The 24,383-nt window shown below is 41.8% G+C and overlaps 1 protein-coding gene across 6 annotated transcripts in view; it reads left to right on the forward strand.

Moving 5' to 3' along the window:
• Positions 1–24,383, forward strand: part of NIPBL (NIPBL cohesin loading factor) — a 294,662-nt gene that overhangs the window by 234,817 nt on the left and 35,462 nt on the right. For 5 of the 6 annotated variants that reach the window (XM_073343794.2, XM_073343792.2, XM_073343795.2 and 2 more), the window contains 9 exons: positions 1,604–1,747; positions 3,291–3,389; positions 8,028–8,117; positions 8,664–8,878; positions 8,990–9,092; positions 10,208–10,306; positions 10,413–10,559; positions 13,364–13,498; positions 16,175–16,273. In XM_073343794.2, coding sequence (XP_073199895.1) covers positions 1,604–1,747; positions 3,291–3,389; positions 8,028–8,117; positions 8,664–8,878; positions 8,990–9,092; positions 10,208–10,306; positions 10,413–10,559; positions 13,364–13,498; positions 16,175–16,273 — 1,131 coding nt within the window. The remainder of the gene's footprint in view (positions 1–1,603; positions 1,748–3,290; positions 3,390–8,027; positions 8,118–8,663; positions 8,879–8,989; positions 9,093–10,207; positions 10,307–10,412; positions 10,560–13,363; positions 13,499–16,174; positions 16,274–24,383) is intronic. The other variant, XM_073343793.2, reaches the window with a different exon arrangement.

Consider the following 24,383-nt stretch of genomic DNA (forward strand, 5'->3'; position numbering starts at 1 on the left):
CTTATTAAATTTAGCCATCTTCTCAAAAAGCTGTCCCAAGGTAAAGATCTGGTGATATTAGGGTGACCACATCTAATGCCACATGAAGTTTCTGGCTTTGCCAAGATAAGAATGGCAATGATGGACAGAGATTGATCATTCAGCCAGAGGGCGGAAGGACCTTGCTGGAGATTGGTGCTGCTCAGTTTACAAGCCAACTATGTCCCTTTGGGATTTGCCATAATGTTGATGATAATTCCTTTTCATCATCATGAAAACTTGTTTATTTTGACATAGTCTTTTATTAATATTTAAATGTGTATTTGTGGTATACAATGTTCATGCTTCATTTAAGAACTTTTTGCTGATGTATATCAGTATATTATATAATATGCTGAATAGTATACAGATAGTGAAGTTTAGTTTGGAAAATTATTGTATTTTATAGGTAATTTGAAAAAAAAAAGTGACACCATGGACTATGTTGCTCAGTGGAGGTCACTTATATTGTTCTGTGGGGGATATTTTTCACATTAAAATTCCAGTCCATAGCACCCAGTAGCTGCATAGACTCATATTGGGTAAAATCCACGAACATCAGCAGATATTCATAGATGATAGCTTCTCTGGGCTGCTCATATAGCACAAAAATATTATTCAGTAGTTTAGTCATCTTGCACATGTAGCACATTAACACAGAGAATACTATGATTCAAATAAATTAAACATTTTAGCTGGTATAGAATGTCTGTCTGAAATTCATAAGTCACTGTGGTAAGTAGTACTGGCAGACATTTGTTACGAGACTAAAGCAGTAATTTGGGCCTGTTTCTGGGCAATAGCACAAATAATTTATAATCATGCCCCTGATTAAGCCAGCTAGATAGTAGCTTGCAGTTCACTGGTGTACATATGGCAGGTAGATTAAATAAGTATAATATTCTCACACACACATTTTATATATCCACTGAACAAGATGCATCCTCTCTAGTTAGTTTGATTAGAAGGAAAAAAATCTCAGGAGTATTTTTGCAGGGAGGGGCCCAGTGGTGAAGGAAATGAATTTGATATCAATTTTAAAATATTATATATGTGTGGTTATTGGAGAGACAAGGTAGTGAGGTAATATCATTTATTATTATATCCTTAGTAACTTAAATTCATAACTCTGCTAGATACTTAAAAGCATGGACTCCGGAGACACTGATTCTATGGCTCATTACAACAATTTGTAATACACCTCACTGCTTGCTAATCCTCAATTGGCCACTTCATTTTAAGTTGTCTGACATGTGTTAACCCCTTATGTTTAACAATATGTCCCAACTTGTATTTAGCTCAGACATACTGATTTTCTTTCCCAAAGAAGAGCCCTGTGAAGCTTGTATCTTCCATCAACAGAAGTTGGTCCAATAAAATATATTACTTCACCTACCTTGTCTCTCTCTTATCCTGGGACTTACACATCTACAACAACGCTTCAAATAAATAAGTGGCCATTGTAAATGATATAATTTATTCAGTTTATTAGTTGATGAATTTCTGAATAAGATCAAATAGTATATTATGAAAAGCACTGCAGGTACAGAAATGAGTAGATAACATTTTATCCTGCTTTTGTTAGGTTCATCAGTTCAGTAACAAGTCTACAGAGATGGCTTTGAGAGTGGCATCACTTGATTATCTTGGAACTGTAGCTGCAAGATTGAGGAAAGATGCGGTCACTAGCAAAATGGATCAAGGATCCATAGCTCGAATCTTAAAACAGGTATATATAAGATCCATATGATTTGGTGCCTAGATAACAACACAGATGGAGGCATTAAAAATGTCTGAGGTGCTGTTCTGCTCTGAAAAGTCATTATGTAAAAGTGCCATTTGGGGAGTCCATCTTTATTATCTCTTTAAGACTTCATCAGATGTACTCAGATTATAAATAAAAATGTGTTTTCTAACTACCAGCCCTATAAACTCATCCTGGATTTTGAGAATCAAGACTGGATTCTTTCAGCCTCACACATGATTTTCAGTAAGGATTCTGCAGGTCATATTAGGGCCTCAGTTGCTCTTGTGCCAACCCCTTATCTTCACTGGGTTAAAACTACTGAACAAATCTGTTCCACTGTGTGGTGGTGATGCACGTGAAAGAATAGAATCCAGTTCACTGCTCTCTCTCTAAGGGGAGTAAAAATAATTTTAATTATTAAAGTCAGCAGATGTCTGAACTCACAAAAGGAGCAGATATGTTTGTTTAGTTAGAGCTACTTTCATATGCATTTGAGAAAACTAAAGTAGTATAGCTATAGGTTCAATTTCCAAATGATGAATCTGGCATCAGTCAACTTTTCTTTGTGCCATCAGGACTGGTTTGGAGCTCTGTTTAGAGGACATGTACTCCCAAGGTTCTGTCAGTGCTACTCATCAGAATTGTCTCCATTTCTGTGAGGGAGGCAACAGTTTTCAGTACAAGGTGTTCCTTTTTTGGCTCTCCACTATGCCATGAGTGTTCTACAATACCTAGTTTTAGGCTGTCTATTTAAAATGCCTATGGATTTATGTCTGTTTTTTCCTGGTCACTGGCTGGGTCAGGCACAGTCAGAACTGGAGTTCAGTGGTCATTTCAAATTTATTTGATCCCAGTTTCACTCCCAATCTTAAGGATTAGTAATCTGAAATTAGCTGTAACTCCACCAGAGAATGACTTTCATAAGAACCACTTCAGATTCTTCTGTGGCAGCTGTATTTCTACCAGAGGAGAAACTTATGGAGATTCAGAATATTTATCAACTAAATGACCAAAGTCTGTTCAGTCTTTTTTGAGACTTATGGGTTTCATGACTGTCAGCTTACGTCACACCCTGTGCAAAACATCAAATAATACTTTTACATCACTGGTTCAACACAAATTATTCTTCCAGGAAGGATGAATTTGTTAACTTGTCTCAATACCGGCAAAGATTCTAAGAATGCTGCACTGGGTAGTACAGAAGAATGTTCTAAAAGGGGTCTCTTTCAGTTCCCCAATCTCCATAGGAAGTGGTAGAGGTAGATATCTGCGCTTTGGCACAGTGCTCCTCTCTTTCCTCTTAGTGCATCTCTGCCTGGTCATTGGAATTCATGGGAAATGAAACTGCACTGGGCAATATGTTGTGCTTGAAAAGCATTTCTTCAAGAAAGCATATTATGGACAATACCACAGCTGTGTACTAATGTAAACAAGAGTCATCTTACTTAAGACATTTATGCCAAGTGATAATTCTCTGGAAATGTTGTATTTCTCCAGAATCACTACACTGCTCTTTATCTTGCAGGAAAAAAGAATGATATGCTGGTATATTGCAGGCATCAAGAGCAACATGGGTGGTTCAGTCTCTTCTCACAAGATGGAGACCTCTTTGCTACAAGAAACGGTGTGAAGTGACCACTTTCCTGCTCAAGAGCAGATTTGGGTTCTCTGCTAGATTCTCTGTTGTTGAACTGGGGCAAAACTGTATATTTTTTCCTTCCTGCCTCTGCTTCCAGACCTTATCAAGGACATTTCTTAGGGACTAGATTGTGTGGGTAACTCTAGCAGCTCTTATTTGGACTCAACATCCTTGTTACTCCGATCTCGTGGGCTTGTAATTGGAGCTACTTCTCTTCCTACTCCTGGTGTTTGGGCTTCTATCTTGGCTTCATCACTGGGTTCTGAATCCAGATCCAATCTTTTCACATGGCAGATAGGATTGTTGCACCCTAGTAAACTACATTGAGTGCTTAAAAAGGGAAATATCTTACAGCCAGGAAACTTAAATAAAAAAAATGTTATTCTTGGAAATGGAAACTACTTTTTTAAGGAATATTGAATAAGGCTTTGTCACCGACATCTGTATCAGTTCCACAATTTTTTTGTGTATGTATGTATTTATGTATTTGAAAAGATCTAGACAGCAAGGGCCATCAGGCATCTATTTTGGCATAACCTTCATAGCATTTTGAGGTTCATCAGGCTTTGGTCATTCTAAGAACAAAAAATTATTTGAAAGGATCTCATTAAGTGTATACCTTGAGACTTAAATTGAGTACCTACTCAGTTCTTCGAGTAATGTCCCTATGAGTATTCTACTTCAGAATGTGTGCACACCTGTCCACTCTTGATAAGAGATTTTCATTAGCAGTGTCTGCAAGTCTTGGCTTGAGTCGTAGATGTCCTCATGCTGTGGTGTGTGTGTATGTGGAGGAGGAGAAGGGGAAGCAGACTCTCTACTGCCCCAGTTCTTTCTCAGCTGTCTGCGACTTGAGATGTAGCATTGCAGTGTCTGCTATAGCTAACGACGCAGCTTGCTGTTTGTATCTTCTGACAGTTTATTTTTTATCTTTTTTTCTTAGTAATTCTTTTCTTGTTATATCTTTTCCATTTTTTCATTAATTTAGCATAGTTTTGAGCGTGGGGGGAGTTTCCTCCTTCCCCTCTTACATTTGCCTGATCTGGGCCTTTGTTTTTTTCTCTCGGGTCTTAACCTGGGTCCTTGTGTAATGGGTTATCCCGTGGCTTCATACCCTGCCAGAACTGGCACAGGTCTTTTCCCCCACAGCAATGGACATTCCAGCTGTGACCACTGCCTGAGAGAGAGTCTCATCACCTCCAGTTGTAAAGTCTGCTCAGGATTTAAGGGCAGATCTAAAAAATTGAGGCGAGACAGACTAAATATTCTGTTGATGGAGCCTTCTGTTGGATGCAGGGGTCCAAGTCACCCCCCTGCTCATTGGATTTGGTTGCTCAGCGAGCTCGACGGTAAGTAAAGATCCTGAGGACCCTTTAAAATAATCCAGACCCTCAAAAAATGGGGTAAGAGAAGGAGAAAATCACCCTCTCAGTATGGTTGTCAGGAGACATCCCATCCTTACACAGGTACCACTGAGGTGCCCACTCCCTCCGATACCGAAGCATCCTCTGGTCCTGCTCCTGATCTTACAGAGCAGCCAGAGCCAGCTGTGGACAAATAAATACCACCTTCCCATAAATCTTTCTCCTCTCCAGATGAGGATGTTTTGCATCCTCCCACCATCTTATCCCATCTTATCGCTGTTTTTTTTTCTTGGCCTCTGTCTCAATGTGAAAAAGTCTACACACACATCCACACGATGTATAGATTCCATAAGGGTCACTCTGGATTCCACCACCACAAGAACATACTTGTTCCTGGACAAATTCACCATTAGGTGCAGTCTTGTTTCAACAATATAGTAGAGCCCACAAATCACAGCAAGGGCTTTCCTGCAACTCCTGGGCCACATGGCAAATCGTACATTTTTGACACCCTTAGTAAGATTATACTCGCAGGTTTAAGCTTGGCTGAGAACCGATTATACCCCGAAGCACAGTCTGTCCAAGCAGGTGTCCGTACCTCATAGGGTCCTTAATTCTCCAAACTGATAGAAAGATCCATAAAAGTGTGTGTGTGTGAGTGAGTGCCATTCTCATTGCCTCCTCCCACAAGGATCATCATCATAGACACCTCCCTGCTAGGCTGCGGTGCACTGTTTTAGGACTTGCTCAATGCAAATGGATCCCACAAGAGGCGATCCTCCATATCAACATATTCGAATTCAGAGAGGTTTGTTATTCTTGCTAGGACTTACTTCCCGCACATCACAGGCAACCCAATCAGAATAATGCTGGACAACACAGTATCTGTTTATTATATCAATTGGCAAAGAGGAGCAGGACCCTACCTCTTACGTGCCAAGTCAGTAAAACTATGTAACTGGTATGTATCGCAACACATACAGATCTCAGCAGTTTATCTTCCAGGACTACAGAACGCAGTTGCATACTCCCTCAAAACATATTTCCACCTCAACTATGGGTAGGAACTGACCAATGCAGGTTCCAAAGGATATGTCTGTCTTGGGGTCATCCAGAAATAGATCTTTGTGATCCAATGCAAAGTGCAGATGATTTTGTTTGAGGGGAAGGAACAGCCACAACTCAATGGGAGATGCCCATGTCATTCCTTAGCAATAAGCCCATGTACCTGATAAATTGCAGGCTAGAATCTGGCTTTGTGTAATGCTTCTCATCCATAGATCTTGAAGCACTTTACAAAAGATTTATGTAATATTATCTCCATTTTGCAAATGGCATTCTTATCCTGATCATTTGTACATTTGCTCCTGGAGTTCATTCCTATTTTTACAAAGCACAGCTCTCTTGATTTAGCATTAGAATTTGATGCTCGTTTTGGGCAAGTAGTTATGCAATCTGTTCAGCTGTCCTCTTGGGTAGTTAGTGCTTTGTTTTTTTCATTCTTTTAAGCACTCAAATTTTATTAGGCATTTCATAGAACAAATAAAAGGACAAGAGTCCTGCCCCAAAGAGCTTTCAATCTAAATCTTGTTGACTAATATTAATTAAATTGAAATCTTGCTAATCTTCTAAGAATGTGGATTTACAGAAATAGTTCTAAAAGGTGAAAAAAGGTTTCTTACAGTAACCATTCTTTTATTATAAATGCCTATGCAGAGTCACGTTCCCACCCAAATCTCCACTCTTCAGAGTATCCTCTCTTAGTTCCTTTAATAACGTCACTGCCAATGTTCAGATCTTTGAAGGTACACTTGTGCAGCCCCAATGAGCTCTGCTTTTTTAGATATATTTGAGCACATGAAATCAATGGTGCTTGTGTAGATGTTATGTCCTGGGACAACAGTTACTAACAGATAACCTTGCTTTGTCAAAATTAATGAGACTATTTCTCTCAACTTCTCCCTTTCTTCTCCCTTCTTTTTCCTGCCTTTTTGCCATAGTGGCCTAAGCAACCTGCCGTTCCAGTGTCTAACATTTGTAACCCAACAGACAACTGATGTGATATTTCTTGATTTGTCTGTGTGTCAGACTGTTTTGGGGGATTTAAATCCTTTGGCATTTTTTCCCAGTAACAGGGGCCATAGCAACATCACAGACTGAATATTAACCCAGTAAGATTTTAGGAAGGCAGTTTATTTTCATCTATCACATTCTGCTCTACAGTTGTTTCTGTTAAGTGATAGTGGCCATTGTCTGGCTTGTAGGAAAAGGTGTGTGACGTGATTTTCTACAGTAACTTCAGACCAATGAGCAGAAGAGAAGGGAAACTATTTAGGTCCACACTGGTACAAAAAAAGCCCTCTTTTACCTGGACCCCTGGAACAGCCCCTACCCTCTCACCCATGGAAGTAGTTTAAATACCAGGTTTTGTCATCATCCATTGTGGGCATTGTGCTCCTCATTTGTTTCGAGGGCCGGGGAGGAGGCTGGGAAGGAATTTTTTCCCTCTCCGCCAGATTGACCAAGGCGAGGTAGTGGTTTCTCGCCTTCCTCACAGTGTATTAGGGCTTTGTGGTGGTGGACATGAAACGGAGGTTAGGCTATGATATTGCAACTCATTATGGAAGCATGGGGTGGATGTCCAGTGTAGGTACTCTGTAGGGAAGGGATATGGTGATCAGATAAAATGGTTTGGTGAAGGATTTAAAGGAGATATTCTTTAAAGGAGTGGAAATGGGGAGCGGAGGAAGTTCAGTACTCCTATTATTGGTGTGGCAGGGAGCCAACTCCCCCTCCTTTATAGCCCCCCATAACTCTCGTTTGAGGGAGATGGTGGGTGAGGTACCAGCATCGGGTTGGCTGGGGACTAGGATAGGTAAAGTGTTAGGGCTGACAACAGTCCTCACCCCCAGGTATATGTAAATGATTATGGAATTACCTGCACTGTACACTTTTATCTACCAGGTACTCTGACATTTAAGAATAGCTGTGGCCTAATTAAACCACATCGAATGTCTCCTGTCCTTCTTCCGGCATAGCCAGACAATGTCTCTCATGTATAATCTGGTTTGTGTGTTGCAGTTTTAGTGATAATTTATTTACAGAAATTATCTAACTAGTTTGGAATTATTGTCAACGTAATTAATTGTGTGCTTTTACTTTACATTAATTTATATGTATGTGTGTGTCATGATTTCTTGATCATATTTGCAACTGTGAGATATTATATTTTATGAATGTATCTTGCTACATATTACAGGTTTCAGGAGGAGAAGATGAAATCCAGCAGCTGCAAAAGGCATTGCTAGATTATTTGGATGAAAACACAGAGACTGATGCCTCATTACTGGTAAATTTCAATTTTCTGGATGTATTCGGTCTATATAAATGGAACTTCATCAACGGGATGGTTTATTCCCCAAGGCTCTTAGACAGACATACTTGTGCCTTGGTTACATCCTCGTTCCAATCCCAAAACTGTTCATAGCATGCATCACTCTAAAGTAGTTGAAATCTTAGTAGACCCATTCTACTGAATTTCAGACATAATGTTTATAATGGTCCTTGCCTGCCACTGATTAAATTCTAGTTGGAGCACACTGTTTAGTTGGTATTTGATGCATTCAGACTGACTTTCATAAATGCCATACTTGACACTGTAGACGTCCACATATACTGTTCATCTACGATAATCCTTTGGTTCTTGTCGGTATTGTTTGTATTAGACTAACATATTTTCCACTCTGCCTTTCAAGTCTCAAACAAAAATGTTGAATAGCATTGAACCCCGGGCTAATACCTGCCTGGACCCAATTTAATTTTTTCACAACTTGAAAAGGAACTATTAATAATCACTCTCTTTGTTTTTTCTGCCAATCTTGTTGCATTTCTCCAGTTTTCTCGGAAATTTTATATAGCTCAGTGGTTCCGTGACACAACTATGGAGACAGAGAAAGCAATGAAATCTCAGAAGGATGAGGATTCATCTGAAGGAACTCACCATGCAAAAGAAGTTGAGACAACAGGACAAATCATGCACAGAGCGGAAGGTCGCAAAAAATTTCTTCGCAGTATCATTAAAACTGCACCCTCTCAGTTCAGTACATTGAAGTAAGTTTCAGTAATTGTGGATTTAGTTTGTTACCTGCTCATTTGACTTATAAGCATTTTTCTTTGTTTTTTAATAAATAACTAACAAGTATTGTGTTAATTTTGTTGCAGGATGAATTCTGATACTGTGGACTATGAAGATGCTTGCTTGATTGTTCGCTACTTGGCCTCTATGAGGCCGTTTGCCCAGAGCTTCGATATTTATTTGACACAGGTAAACTGTGCCAGAAGTCTTAATGCTGTGAAATACAGTTGGTTTCCTGGTTCCAAACACTTATGGGGTAGTGTGCAATGTCTGTTCATTGTTGAGCACAGGTATTTAATAGGTCATGATAACACCACATGTTTTCATGTTATGTATTGATAGCATATGTGCTTATTTTTCTTTTTTCCTGCATGTATTGTACATATACCATACTGTACATACATTGTTTTATTTGTGCATATGTAGAGATCCATCAACTAGATGGGCACAATAAAAAGATAACTACAAAATGTTGAAACCTTTTCACAGATTTCATCTATCTAAAATGCATGCCTGATTGGCAACATGACCTCATAAAACATGTCTTCATAGATCATTCATATAACTGTATAAATTTTAAATTGGACCATGCAAACTAGCTCAATCATTTGCCTGCAATGAATGGTGCTGTCATGCTGATGGTCATGGTTTGACCAAGTGACCTTAATGTTCCTTCTTTCTGGCTGGGAAAAGAGCACTAACATAGAATCATAGAAGGTTAGGGTTGGAAGGGACCTCAGGAGGTCATCTAGTCCAACCCCCTGCTTGAAGCAGGACCAATCCCCAATTTTTGCCCCAGATCCCTAAATGGCCCCCTCAAGGATTGAACTCACAACCCTGGGTTTAGCAGGCCAATGCTCAAACCACTGAGCTATCCCTCCCCCCCACAACATGTAGACATGGTGATACATTTGAGCTCCAGGTAATGCTTTGGGTCACATTACTTTCTTTGATCCACTTAATAGAGCTATCTCAAAGTTGGGGTGCACAAATCCTGTTTGGAGGATAATAAAGTGACGTGGATAGGAAAAACAGAGCTAAAATAAATGGATGGACCCTATGGATCAACATTTGGGTTATAACTTAACATAGTGAGGGAGAATCCAGGCTCCAATGTCAGTGCAGGAAAGTCATCACTCACATGTATCCCCTCACTTTCTAAAAGTTTGTTCGATTTTTGGTAGTTGATTTTTTCTCATTTTAGTTTGACTTTTGCATGTTATTCCATTGTATTTTTGCTTGCATTGAACACTGCTTGCTACTTTCCAAAAGCGTTTAAAATGTCACTTCTGTTTTCTTATTAGATTCTGCGTGTGCTTGGTGAAAATGCGATTGCTGTTCGAACAAAAGCCATGAAGTGTTTGTCTGAGGTTGTTGCTGTAGACCCCAGCATTCTCGCCAGGGTAAAAAAAGGAAACTATCTGTAATGTACATACATTCTTCTATTCACATTTAAAAGAAATTCTGTTTTTCCATACTTTGCATTCGTGTTTCCCTTTATATTTTTAGTTGGATATGCAACGAGGTGTTCATGGACGGTTAATGGATAACTCCACTAGTGTACGAGAAGCAGCTGTGGAGTTGCTTGGTCGGTTTGTGCTCTGTCGACCTCAGCTTGCTGAGCAGTATTATGACATGCTCATTGAGCGAATACTGGTATGGTCACTTTTGAAATCACTTTGATGTTTGTAAACACATTTTTAACTGGGTTTATATGCTTAATTATATTGAATAGCATCCCAGTTCCTAGAGTAAATTAACTTGTATAGATTTTTTGGGGAATCAAAACTAAAAATTCTGCCCACCAGACTAACCTTGTGAATTGAAACAGTTGCTTTTGATGAGGAACTAGTGGGTCAGAAGCTAAACCTATACATTTTTTTGTTTTAATTTTTGGCATTGTAAAAACATTTTCAGATGCCAAAGAGCAATTATTTTGTATATGTGTTTATGATATTCAGATAGATCACATGAACATGTTAAATTAACAGTGAGAAAGCATTAGTATTTTGCATGTCAAGTTATTTATTTTGATTTAAACATGCATTTGGAAGGCTTTAGGAACATGTATATATCAAACACTTGTAAATACATATAGAAATATTCAGTGTGACCCTGTGTCATTGTTTAAAGAACTTGTAGCATATTAAATCTAAAAGCCTAAACTTCTCATTCCTATGTTTCCATCTCCGTAGATTAAGCCTGAGAAAGTAGATAAGCTAGGATCTATCTTTTCTATGTCTGTCAAACCAAGAGTGGTGTAAAAGGTTAAGTTCTAGAGCCAATAATCTGACAGTGAGAGAGCTCTGCTCTCAGAACATTGCGGGTACTGATCTGAACTATAGGGATAAAACAGGAGAAGAGAGAACTCTAAGACATATAAGACCCAAATATTAAAGGTGATTGTTGTTGGTATCACTATAGTGCCTAGGAGTCCTAGTTATGGACCATGATCCCATTGTGCCAACCACTGTATAAACAATGAACAGAAAAAATAATCTTTGCCCCCAAAGACATGCAATCTAAGTACAAGGAAAGAGACAATAGATGGATACAGACAGACTGATGGGGAAGTACAAGGAAACGAGACAGAATTGGTCAGCATGATAGGCAGTGGTCTTAACACACCAGCAGCCTAACCACTGCAAGTTTTTTGTGTTAAATGCACCTAAACATGAATTTGTTGGAAGCTAGTGCAGTCTCTGGAATTCAAGTGCAATATGCTACCTATGAAAAACACCATTATGTTACACTGCAATAGCTGAAGTTTTGAATGATCTTCAGGTATAATCCAATTTATGGTAGACCATATTGCAGAAAATCAATCTCAAGGTCACAAAAAGACAGGTTACACTGGCAGTGTCCGCAGTTGGACAAAAAATAGTTGCCATCTTCTGAATGAGTGCAGATTTGGAGGGAGGGAAAGTACTTTGCTCTTTGGGTATTAAGAAGAATGGAAGAATCCACTAAGATTCTCCAAATTGCAAACCTGAGTAACAAAAGATGGGAAAACTCCCTCAGTTAGAGTCAGATATATTTCTGCCATTTATTTCTAATCAATAATATCTTTATCGTATCTGAGAGTTTCAGCAAGCTAGAGCACAAGCTGATTTCTCTTTTAAACATTGGGAAAGTTGCAGTTTGAATCTGATAACATAGAGATTTAGAACTTGGAGTGATCTACATTTAGAAGCCCTCACCATCTCACTATCACCATTAGATTGCCTCATGTACATATTGAATATGAGGGTTAACAAAAAAGAGAGCCTGCTGTAGCCCACTTGGGACAGAAGAGTACAAACCTGATCATTTAAAATATGAAACTGTCAAGTGAGGATTTAGTTATTGGTATCATTTGTTGTTATAATTTAAGGCATTAAACATGTGTTACAATGTATCCAGACAATAATCAAAAATGTAATTTACAGTGAAATAGCCCAGTGGCCTTACTCTTAAACACAAGCCTATCACAACACATGGTATACCTCATCAAGTGCACTAAATGCCGCAATAACAACTATGTGAGTGAAACCAGACAATCACTGTGCTATTGAATGAACTCTCACAGGAAAATGATAAAATACAAAAACACCCTATTACCTGTGGGTGAACACTTTTCACAAAGTGATCACTCTCTGTCTGACTTGTCAGTCCTCAACCTCAAAGGAAACCTGCACAACGCTTTCAAAAGATGAGCCTGGGAGTTTAACTTCATAACTCTGCTAGATCTTAAAAATCATGGACTGAACAGACTCACTGGATTTATGGTTTATTACAACAATCTGTAACCCACTAACCCCCCATTCTGTCCTATGACTGCAGAGGTGTTAACTGGCCACCACTACCTTAAATAGTCTCTTAGAATATGTGCTAACTACTTATACTAAAACAATCTGTTCCATGTTGCATTTAGCTGTGACACTTGAAGTACCTTTCCCAGACCTGAAGAAAGAGCTCTGTGTTGCTCAAAAGCTTCTCTCATTCACCAAAAGAAGTTGGTCCAGTAAAAGATATTACCTCACCCATTTTGTGTGTCTCATGCAGAATATCTGCATTTTAATGGTCAGTTTGTTGCTTCCCAAGCCAGTCTCCTGGGAAGGAAGGAAGTGTAATCTCTGTCCAGTTAATATGCAGAGTTATCAGGCTCTGATAGATTTTAGACCAATCCTTAATACCAGAACAAATGCAGAGCTCTTGAGGGAGAGAATGTAGAATGGGGCAACAATGCAGTATTCACAGGACTTGACTTCCAGGACCTACAGGACCTCTGGAATGAAGTAGTGTTACCAAACAGTAATGCTGTCTTTCATATAGGTGCATTTAGAATTTCTTAATTATTATTTTAACATGTTTTGCAAGTCAGGCTTGATAACTTTTAATTGATATTAATGCACACAATACTTAAATTCATTCTCACTTCTGATTTTTTTTTTCAAGAGTATTTTGCTTTCTCCCATCAGGATACTGGTATCAGTGTCAGAAAGAGAGTTATAAAGATTCTTAGGGATATCTGCATTGAACAGCCAACATTTCCCAAAATTACAGAGATGTGCGTGAAAATGATTCGCAGAGTCAATGATGAAGAGGGCATTAAGGTAGGGTAGAATATTTCTTTTAAGTTTTTAATTACGGTTTATTTTAGTTTTCTTTTATCTTGAGAAATAAATAAATAGATTTTTCCTTAGAAGCATTTCAGAGTTTCTTTAGTATATGTATAATTTTTATTTGTTTTTAACTTTTTAAAATAAATGTCTTTTTTTTAAAATTCACAATGATATTGATAGGTTCCTGTCAGACGTGGTGTTTACTCCATTTTTGTTTAAAAAATAAGGGAGCTCAGAAATAAAATAAAAATATTTAGATTTATTTCTTCTTTTCCACTTGCAAATATAAATTATCTCCACTCTGTATCTATCTGATTACTGACATAAATAAATCCTCCCAATTTGGAAGGGGTTGCAAGTGCTTTGGAGGATAGGATTAAAATTCAAAATTATCTGAAGAAATTGTCTGAAGTAAACAGAATGAAATTCAATAAGGACAAATGCATATTACTCCACTTAGGAAAGAACAGTTAATTGCACAAAAAATGGGAAATGACTCCCTAGGAAGGAGTACTGCGGAAAAGGATCTGGGGTCTATAGTGGATCACAAGCTAAATATAAGTCAAAAGTGTAACACTGTTGCAAAAAAAAAAAAGAACATAATTCTGAGATGCATTAGTAGGAGTGTTGTAGGCAAGACATGAGAAGTAATTCTTCCACCCTATTCTGCGCTGATAAGACCTCAGCTGAAGTATTGTGTCCAGTTCTGGGCACCATATTTCAAGAAGGATGTGGAAAAATTGGAGAAAGTCCAGATGAGAGCAACAAAACTTATTAAAAGTCTAGAAAACATGACCTATGCCTATGAGGAAAAAGTGAAAAAATTGGGTTTGTTTAGTCTGGAGAAGAGAAGACTGAAGGGGGACCTGATAAAAGTTTTCAAGGACATACAAGTTTGTTACAAGAAAGAGGGTGAAAAATTGTTCTTGTTAACCTCTGAGGATAGGACAAGAAGCAATGGGCTTAAATTGCAGCAAGGAAGGTTTAGGTTAGACATTAGAAAAAACTTCCTAACTGTCAGGGTAGTTAAGCACTCAAACAAATTGTAGGAAGGTTGTGAAATTTCCATCACTGGAGGCTTTTAAGAACAGGCTAGACAAACAGCTGTCAGGAATGGTCTAGTTATTATGTAGTCCTGCCCTGAGTTCAGGGGACTGGACTAGATGACCTTTTGAGGTCCTTTCCAGTTCTACACTTCTATGATTGCATTTAAAAAACCCAGAAAAACCTACATTAAAGGCACTTTATTTAGGTTGCAAAGTCAAGCACTGAAAAGTTATGAAATGCTAGATTTACATGTGCCCATGTTACCTTAATTCTGTCCTTTCTGTATACTGAATGAAGTAGGGGTCCTATGGAAAAAAAAGTGTGATTATGTAATTAAAGAGTGGGAATGAATAGCTGGATCTATGTTCTGCGATGGCAGGGGAGTCTGGCCTGGCTTTCTCCTCCTTCTCCACCTCCCAAAAGTTGCAGATGATCCTGCCACATGTGGTGCCCCAATGAGCTGCTGGGGCCATAACGGGAGTTGGGGGAACCTAGCTTTGCTTTCTCTTTTCTCCCTTCCCAGGCCCCCAACTTAGAGTTGGAGGGATTCCTACCTAACAGGGTACCCAAAGAGGCATGGGCCACTTGGGGACATGTGCTGGGTCCAAGGTAGGAACCTAGCCTAGCTCTCTTCTCCTCCCACCCTATTACAGCTGCTTTGGCAGCTCCTAAGTATTTCCAGTACAGTGTATGTTGTTACTGCTTTTGTGGCAGTGGCAGCCTGGTCATAGAATGTTTCCGTGTTCAGTTATTATTTTGGCATGCTGCCCAAATTTTCCTGAGTCTTGCAAGGCACAGGTGAGAGAGGATGATTTTTAACAGTTTATATCTTAGCAAAAGCTGAATGGAATTTCACAGGACAAAGAAAAGGCATTTCTTTAGTCTGAAGTGCTTGCCCAATGCCATGTATCAGTGGCCTACTGCAAATAGTGGAGGTATGAGAGTTTTCAGTTTAAAGAATGAGTCCTTTATAAAGGACGGTATTAAGCAACTTAAACACAGAGGTTGTGACCAGCTCCTCTTATTATATAGACACTGGATAGTAAGAATTTCACCAGCATATTCAGACAGGAATCGTCAATCAAACTTTAGCTGAAGAATCCAGTTCTCTTCTTTTCTATACAGAAGTTAACAGTTCTGTTTGGCTGAGTGAAGCTTTCACTGTATCTAGTGATATATATCTGATGATGATGAATCACCAGGAAACTGCAGTAATGGTCTGCTGAAACTTGTAACAGTTCTTCCCAGTCTGACAAAATCTCTCAGTAAAATGCTGAAAATGGCATTTTCCACAAATGTTGTTGTAGTGTAGATTTTCTACAGCATGGATTTCCATTGGTCATTAATAATTATCCAGATGTCCTTCCAGGCAATGGTGACCTCAGATACAGCTTGGAGGCCCCAGGTGACTCAGGCCTGGTCTGGGAATCCAACTTCTAAGATAGAGATACAGGTCTTGCTCAGGTAACCTTCTCTTTCTAGAAGGCCTCACTTAGCTCCAGTAATTCTGTGTAAAATGACACACCATCAATAAGTCTATACTCTTATGTGGGAAATAAAATGGAAACCTTTATGTCAAGATAAAGTTATGTATCTCTGACTATATATTTTTCCCTCTAGAAACTGGTGAATGAGACATTCCAGAAACTCTGGTTTACTCCAACTCCCCACAATGACAAAGAAGCAATGACCAGGAAAATACTAAACATCACTGATGTGGTATGCCTTACAAATTTGAACTAAGAGTCACATGCGGGATTTGATTAGGTGTTTTTTAACATGTCTTGAAATAATTTTTATTGTTGAGCCTTCTTATAATATATAAAAATAAACAAGTAATTAAATCACCAGACAGTTTTATAAATCTCATATGTACTCCTCTTTTGCTGTATCCCTTAAGATGTGATGGGTTTATTCATCTGACAGTTGGGAAGAAACAAGAGTATCTTTTAGGAAACTTTTAATATAAATACTCATCAGCCTATTGGTGATGATAAATGGTACTACATTCTGTTCTGGTGCTGTAAAATTATAATTATACCAAATGGTCTCCTATTACATACAATAGAATTCCCTAATAGAGCTATGTGTAGCCATCAGTGCTGCCTGGAGGCCACTAAAGAAATTTTACTTCATTTGAAGAAAGTATCCCATATGTGATACATAAAATCCATATGAAAGGTTAATTTCAGTAGGTCAATAAGAAATGCAGGGCCAGAATGCATTTGGCATAAGCGCATACATTCTTTTGAATGCCAATTTGGTTGTACCCAATTTATATCAGCAACAAATTGAACCCAGATTCTTAGAATCTGTACATGTGTCAAAAGAAAAGTTTGTATGTATAACCAAAATAATCATTGAATCAACAAGAGGTGATGCTATTTTAGACTTGGTTTTGGTAAGTACTGAGGATGTTATAGACAAGCTGGTTGTAGAAAATAAACTTGGATTGAGTGATCACAAGTCAGTGCAGTTTAAATTAAATGGAAAGATCATTAAAAACAGGTCAGTAACTAAGGTTTCTTGTATCAAAAGGGCAGGTTTTTGAGAAATTAATGGAGCTAGTTAGTGAAGACAAACTGGATTGAAGAGTTTAGGGACATAAATGTGGAGTAGACTTGGAATTTCTTCGAGTCAAATATGCAAAAAAAATCTGGAATTGGCATCCCAAGTAAAGGGAAAAAACTTGGCAGACCTAACTGGATGAATAATCACCTCAAAAAAGATATTAGGTGTAAGCAAAGAACCTACAAGGAATGGAAGAAAACATTGATTAGCAAAGAAACGTATGTCTCAGAAATCAGAAAGTATAGGGATAAAGTGAGAATTGCCAAAAGTCAAACTGAGTTAGACCTTGCAAAGGAAATTAAAACAAATAGTAAGTGGTTCCTTAGCCATATGAATAAAAAGAGAACAAGAAAAGAAGTGTGTCCATTATTCAGCATGGATGGGGTAAAGATTAAAGATAGTCTAGGTACAGCCCAAAAACTAAATGAATACTTTGTTTCAGTCTTCAGTAAGAATGATCATATAAAACACAGGGACAAAGACAAGATGGCTAATGGGAACGAGCATATAAAAATGGAAATGATCACATCTAGGGTGGAAGCAAAACTTAAAGAGCTTAATGTGTTTAAATTGGGAGGACCAGATAATCTCCATCCCGGAATACTGAAAGAACTGGGACATGAAATTGCAAGTCAAGAAGCAAAGATTTTTTTAAAAATCCATCAGACAGGAGAATAGGAAACATAGTACCTGTTTAAGTAAGAGGAACTAGTGATCCAGGTAACTGCAGACTTGTTAGTCTGACCTTAATATTATGCAAGGCTTCAGAACAAATTTTGAAGGAAAGAACAATTAAAGACATGCAGGTTAATGGGTTAAAATGCAATATGGGTTTATCAAAGGAAAATCTTGCTAGACTAACCTTATAACCTTTCTTGGATGAAATAACTGATTTTTTTTTTTAGACAAGGGAAATGCATTAGATTTAATCTGTTTGGACTTCAGTAAAGTATTTGATACTGTACCAGATGTGAAATTATTAGAAATGGAAAAGATGGGGATCAATGCATGAATTGTAAGGTGGGTAAGGAACTGGCTAACAGAGAGATGATAATGGGTTATGCTGAAGGGAGAACAATCAGGCTGGAGAGAGGTAATTCACCAAGTTCCTCAAGGATCTATTTTGAGACCAATCTTATTTAATGTTTTTATTAGTGATCTTGGAAAAAAAAAAGTGGGAGTGTGCTAATGAGACTTGCTGATGACACAGAGTTGGGAGGCATTGCCATTCTGGACAAGGAATGTAATATTATTCAGGAAGAACTGGATGAACTAGAGTAATAAAAACGGAATGGCGTATAATAGTACAAAGTACAAGGTCATGCACTTATAGCAGGAATTTCTTCTTCGAGTGCTTGCTCTTGTCGATTCCATTCTAGGTGTGCGGACACCCACATGCCCGATTGTCGGAGATTTGCCTTAGCAGTATCCGTAGGGTTGGCTGCAGCGCCCTCTGGAGTGTCACACTCATGCATCAATATATCAGCTGCCATGGCCCTACACCCTCTCAGTTCCTTTTACCGCCCATGCTGGTTGGTTGGAGTGCCTGTCTCCGTTGCCTCACAAGTGATCATCGGTTTCCTTCTTCACTTCATGTATTAGAGGTGTAAATAGTTTTGTTTACTGTGGTTAGTAAGTAGTTGTTCAGCAGTATAGTTAGTAAGTTAGGGGATTTTTCCCCAAGCAGGGCATGCCTCAGTCTCCAGGTTTTAAGCCCTGCGCTGACTGTAATAGGCCTGTTAGTGACCCCCATGGCAGCTGTCTGAAGTGCTTTGGGGAATCTCATGTAAAAGAAAGGTGTTGTATCTTTAAGAACGTTCGTCCCAGGATACAAAAAGAGCGTGACATCCATTTGAGAGCCCTTCTTATGGAGGCTGCTCTCAGCTCGGCCTCTGAGCCATCCCAGCTGGACTCGATTCCCAGTACTTCGCCTCAGTGTGTTGTGCACCCCTGACACTGGGCTCTACCTGACACCATTCCCCTTTGCCGGTGCCCAAGAAGAAGTCAAAATAGCAGGACTCGCACTGAGCAAGGACCAACGGGCATCGGGTAAAGGACCCTGTTCGGAGCGACCTCTCACCCACCCCAGAGACACAAGGGAATACATATCCCAATGGATCCACCACCAACTCCAGGAAGCGGTTGGGGACCCAGAGTCATTGCTGAGTTAGCACCTTCCCAGCCCCTCCCGGTGCCCAGAGAGCAAAGGACGCTCCCAGAGCAGCCAGCACCACCTGCTGCAATGGACCCAGAGGGCAAGCCAGCCATGAAAGCCCCCCAGAAGGCGAGTGAACACCACCAGTCTCTGGAGCCAAGGCAGAACTCTTAGTCATCACACCCCTGGTCTCCGCATCAGCCCAGGTCACCAATTCACTGGCACTGTGCTCCTGGTCTCAGCCCTCTTGTCGAGACTTGCCCAGAGGGAGGCGCCGGTCATTGTCGTCCGCTTGCTGACCCTCTCCACGACATCAGCCGCCAACACCTAGACCACGGGAATGTTCCCCAACACGGTGCCACTCCCTGTACTCCACCTATTCAAGGAACCGTTTACCCACGGCAATGGTTAGCCACAAGACTCAGTTGTCGACAGCCCTGCCATGGTCATCAGAGGAGGATTCCTCCAGCACTGAGTGGGAGTTCAGCCTCTTGCCGAGACAACACATTGCGACTGGGCTCCTGAGGCTGTGTCCACCTCCATGATGTCATCCTGGCAGTAGGGCCAGTAGCCAGTGCAATGGCTTTATTGGAATGCCTGGGGCATGCCAGTTATGCTGATGCCCCCTTCTCAGCAATCGTTGGTTGCTGCTTCAGACAAGCATCAGACGGCACTGGGCTTGGTGTGTGAAGTGCAATAGGACGTGGGGGTGGAAGGACAGGTGCCCACTCCGAAAGCCCTTTTCCCCCATGGGGGATGATGCCCTGAGCCCTCCCCTGGTGGTCCAGTCATTCTCATCCTCTCCAGATGAGGCTCTGGCAGGGCCCTTTTGTGCTAACCCACTGGATGATTTTAAGGAGTACCAAGTCCTGCTCCTAAGGGTGGCCACGAACTTAGGACGACAGGTGGAAGAGATAGCGGAGCAATCAGACACCTTGGGTAATGTTGTCACCGCCCTTCCTCCTCCCATTCACCCGCAGAACCTGGCCCAGCAAAAAAACACAGGGGCCAGAAGTGGGCTTTTTGCGGGTGCGCTTGAGAGCGATGTCCCAGTCACATCCCCGGATCCACCTCATCCTTTCCTCAACCATCTTCATCCCTACCATTCGACCTAGTTGCTGGTTACCTCAGACTGCTGGGTGCTAGAAATTGTATCTCTGGCCTACACCCTGCAATTCTCATCCACCCCAACCCCCTCATACTCCTCTTCCCGTTCCTCTTCAGGGACCCTTCTCACAAGCAACTCCTCATTCAGGAGGTTGACAACCTCCTGCAGCTGGGAGCAGTGGAGGAGGTCCCTTGGGAAATGAGGGGGGAAAGGATTCTGCTCCTGCTATTTCCTAATCCTGAAGGCAAAGGGGGCCTAAGACCCATTCTGGACCTGTGGTGACTAAACAAATATCTCAAGAAGTTGATGTTCCGCATGGTTTCTTTGATCTCCATTATCCCCTCCCTGGATCCGGAAGACTGGTATGCCGCTCGCGACTTGAAAGACACTTATTTTCTTATTTCCATCTTCCGAGGACACAGATGGTTCCTCCGTTTTATGGTGGGCCAGCGTCACTTCCAATTCATGGTGCTACCCTTTGGCCTCTCCTCGGCCCCGTGGGTATTTACAAAATGCATGGCCCAGGTAGCTGCTTACCTGAGATGTCGGGGAGTCCAGGTCTATCCTTATCTCGATGATTGGCTCATCAAGAGCAGGTCACGGGATCAGGTGCAGAGCAGTCTTGATCTGGTGCGTGCCACCTGTGGGCCTGTTAGTAAACAAAAAGAAATTGACCCTCATACCAGTGCAACAAACAGAGTTTATAAGGGCAGTCCTCGACTCCATGCTGGCCAGTCTTCCTTCCAGAGGCTTGTTTGTAAGCTATGTCAGATGTGATCTCCGTGTAAGGGATGACCCACTCACTACTGCCCATACTTGCCGAAGGTTGTTAGGCCACATGGCAGCCTGTACTTACGTCGTCTGGCATAACTGGCTCCATCTCCAGTCGCTGCAGGCGTGGCTGGCATTGGTCTACATCCCCAACAGGCATGACCTAGACCTGGTAGTCAAGGTGCCAGACCACATCCGGTCATCATTGTCATGGTGGTTGGACCCCAGATCGGTGTTGGAGGGAGTTCCCTTCGCGTCCCCATCGCTGACCCTGGTTTTCCTGGGGAGCTCACACAAGGCCGCTGGTTGCGGGTCGACCCCCCCTCCACATAAATGTCAGGGAGCTCAGAGCGGTTCACTTCATATGTCAGGCTTTTTGGTTCCACTTGAAGGGCAAGTGGTTCAAGTCCTGATGGACAACACCACCACAAAGTTCTATATCAACTAGCAGGGTGGAGCCAGGTTGTCAGCCCTTTGCCAGGAAGTTCTCCGGCTCTGGGACTTCTGTGTGCAGCATGCCATTCATCTTGTGACAGCGCACCTCCCCCGGACCAGGAACGTATTAGCAGATCGCCTCAGCAGAACCTTCTAGTCTCGCCACGAATGGTTGCTCCACCCCAAGATGGTCAGCGTGATCTTCTGAAAGTGGGATCTCTCCAAGTGGACTTGTTTGTGACTCATCAGAACAGAAAATGCCACATGCTCTGCTCATTTCGGGGGATCCTTGTCAGTGCCTTCTTACTCCCATGGTCGGGGGCTCTAATGATCCACATTGATCCACAAAGTCCTCATGAAGATCAAGCAGGACAGGGTGAAAGTGATCCTGATAGCCCTGGTTTGGTCTTGCCAACACTGGTTCGGCATGCTGCTGCACCTGACGGTGACGGCCCCACTGCAGCTGCCTCTTTGGCCGGATCTCCTATCCCAAAACCATGGCAGTCTCCTACACCCGAGTCTAGCAGTGCTGGACCTGACAGCTTGGTTGCTGAATGGTTGAATGCCGAAGAGCAGGAGTGCTTGGCCCATGTCCAGCAGGTCCTACTGGGGAGTAAAAAGCCTTCCACCAGAGCAGCCTACCTGGCTGAGGTGCTGGGCCTTGACCCAAGGGGTTAGGCTTGAACAGGCCTCGCTGCAGTCGATAACGAACTACCTTCTGCATCTCAAGCACCAGGGCTTTTCCCTTTCATCGATTAAGATCCACTTGGCCGCCATATGAGCCTTTCACCCCTATTCCAGGGCAGGTCAGTCTTCACTTATGACATGACGGTCCAGTACTTGAAAGGTCTGGAGCAACTCTATCCCCATGTCCAAGACCCCGTCCCTCTGTGGGACCTGAATCTAGTGCTCATGATAGCTCCCTTCGAGCAGTTGGCTTCCTGTTCCCTTCTTCTGGTCTCCTGGGGGGGTGTCATTCCTGTTGGTGATAACATCTGCACAAAGGGTCTCTGAGATTAGGGCACTTACCTTGGAGCCTCCCTATAAGGTGTTTTTCAAGGACAGGGTCCAGCTGCAGCCACACCCAGTTTTCCTGCCCAATGTGGTTTCACAATTTCACATGAACCAGGGCATATTCTTGCCAGTCTTCTTCCGAAAGCCTCATAAGTATGAGGAGGAGCATAGGTTGCACTCCCTGGACCTCAGGAGAGCACTAGCCTTCTACGTTGTAAGGGCCTAAACCATTCTGTATGTCGATGAAACGATTCGTCGTGGTAGCAGATAGGATGAAAGGTCATCCAGTGTCCACCCAGAGAATTTCATCATGGATCACTGCCTTCATCCGGTTTTGCTGTGATCAGGCAAAAGTGCCTCCACCGGCAATTGTAACCACCCACTCAACTAGGGCGCAAGCCTCAGTGGTGGCCTTCCTGGCCCATGTGCCAATTCCAGATATCTGCAGGACCGCCGTCTGGTCATCCATTCACACATTCACATCTCACTACATGCTTACCCAGGAAGCCTGAGATAACACAGGCTTTGATAGAGCAGTATTGCAAGTCGCATGATTCTGAACTCCAAGCCCACGTCCTGGGATATTGCTTGTGAGTCACCTAGAATGAAATTGACATGAGCAAGCACTTGAAGAAGAAAAAACTGTTACCTACCTTTCATAACTGTTGTTCTTCAAGATGTGTTGCTCATGTCCATTCCATTACCTGCCCTCCTACCCCTGTGTTGGAGTTGCCAGGAAGAAGGTATTTAGAGGGCATAGGGCCAGCGGTGCCTAATAGACCAAGGCATGAGTGTGTCACTCCAGAGGGTGCCACAGCTGACACTATGGATTCTGCTAAGGCAAAAATCTCTGACAACTGTGCAGGTCAGGTGGGCATGCACACACCTAGAATGGAATGGACACGAGCGACACATCTCAAAGAACAACAGTTACAAAAGGTAGGTAACCGTTTTTTCTGCTAAAACCTGGGGCTCATCAATTGGAAATAATAGAGGAGGAGAAAGACCTAGGTGTATTAGTCAGCCATAGGATGACTGAGTCACTAATGTGATGCATTCATGAAAAAAATCAAGTGCAATCCTAGGATTTTATCAGATGAGGTATTAGCAATTAGAGATAATACTCCTGGGGGAATTCTGCTCCACTGCGCATGCACAGAATTCATGTCCCCCGCAGATTTCTTTGCTTTCCCGCAGAAAAATGACTTCCTGACAGGGAGGCAAAGGGAAGCTGAAAGAGCAGTTACACACCACTCCCTAGCAGTGCAGGTACATCGTTTCAGGCACCCAGAGCAGCCAGCGGAGTGGTAAATCACTGTTGGACTGGGAATATCCCAGCCAGTGGCTCCTACCCTGAGCGGGATCAGCTGGTAGTCCTGGCTGGGCTGGAGGCAGGAGAAGACGGGACTTCCTCTTCCCCTGCAAGGAGTGGCTGGGGCTGTATCAGACTCATCACCAGAAACCTCCCTCAGCTGCAGGAAGCTCAGCATCCTCCCCTACTTCCTGCCCCCATCTCTCCTCAGCTTCAGGGGACAGGGGTCACTGTTTGAAGAGCTGCTCCTCCATCCTCCCAACCCCTGTGCATCTGGACCTTCCATACCCAGACATTCCTGCCAAGCCTCACCCCATACACCCAGAACTCCCCTTGCACTCAATACCCAAATCTCAACCCCTGAACCCAGACCCTCTGCCTCCAGAACCCCACCCCTGCACCCCAGACTACCTCCCACTGAGCTCCCTGCACTCAAACCCCCACACCACCGTGAGCCCCCACA

Source organism: Lepidochelys kempii, chromosome 5, assembly GCF_965140285.1.
Source record: "Lepidochelys kempii isolate rLepKem1 chromosome 5, rLepKem1.hap1, whole genome shotgun sequence".
Classification (NCBI taxonomy): Eukaryota; Metazoa; Chordata; order Testudines; family Cheloniidae; genus Lepidochelys; species Lepidochelys kempii.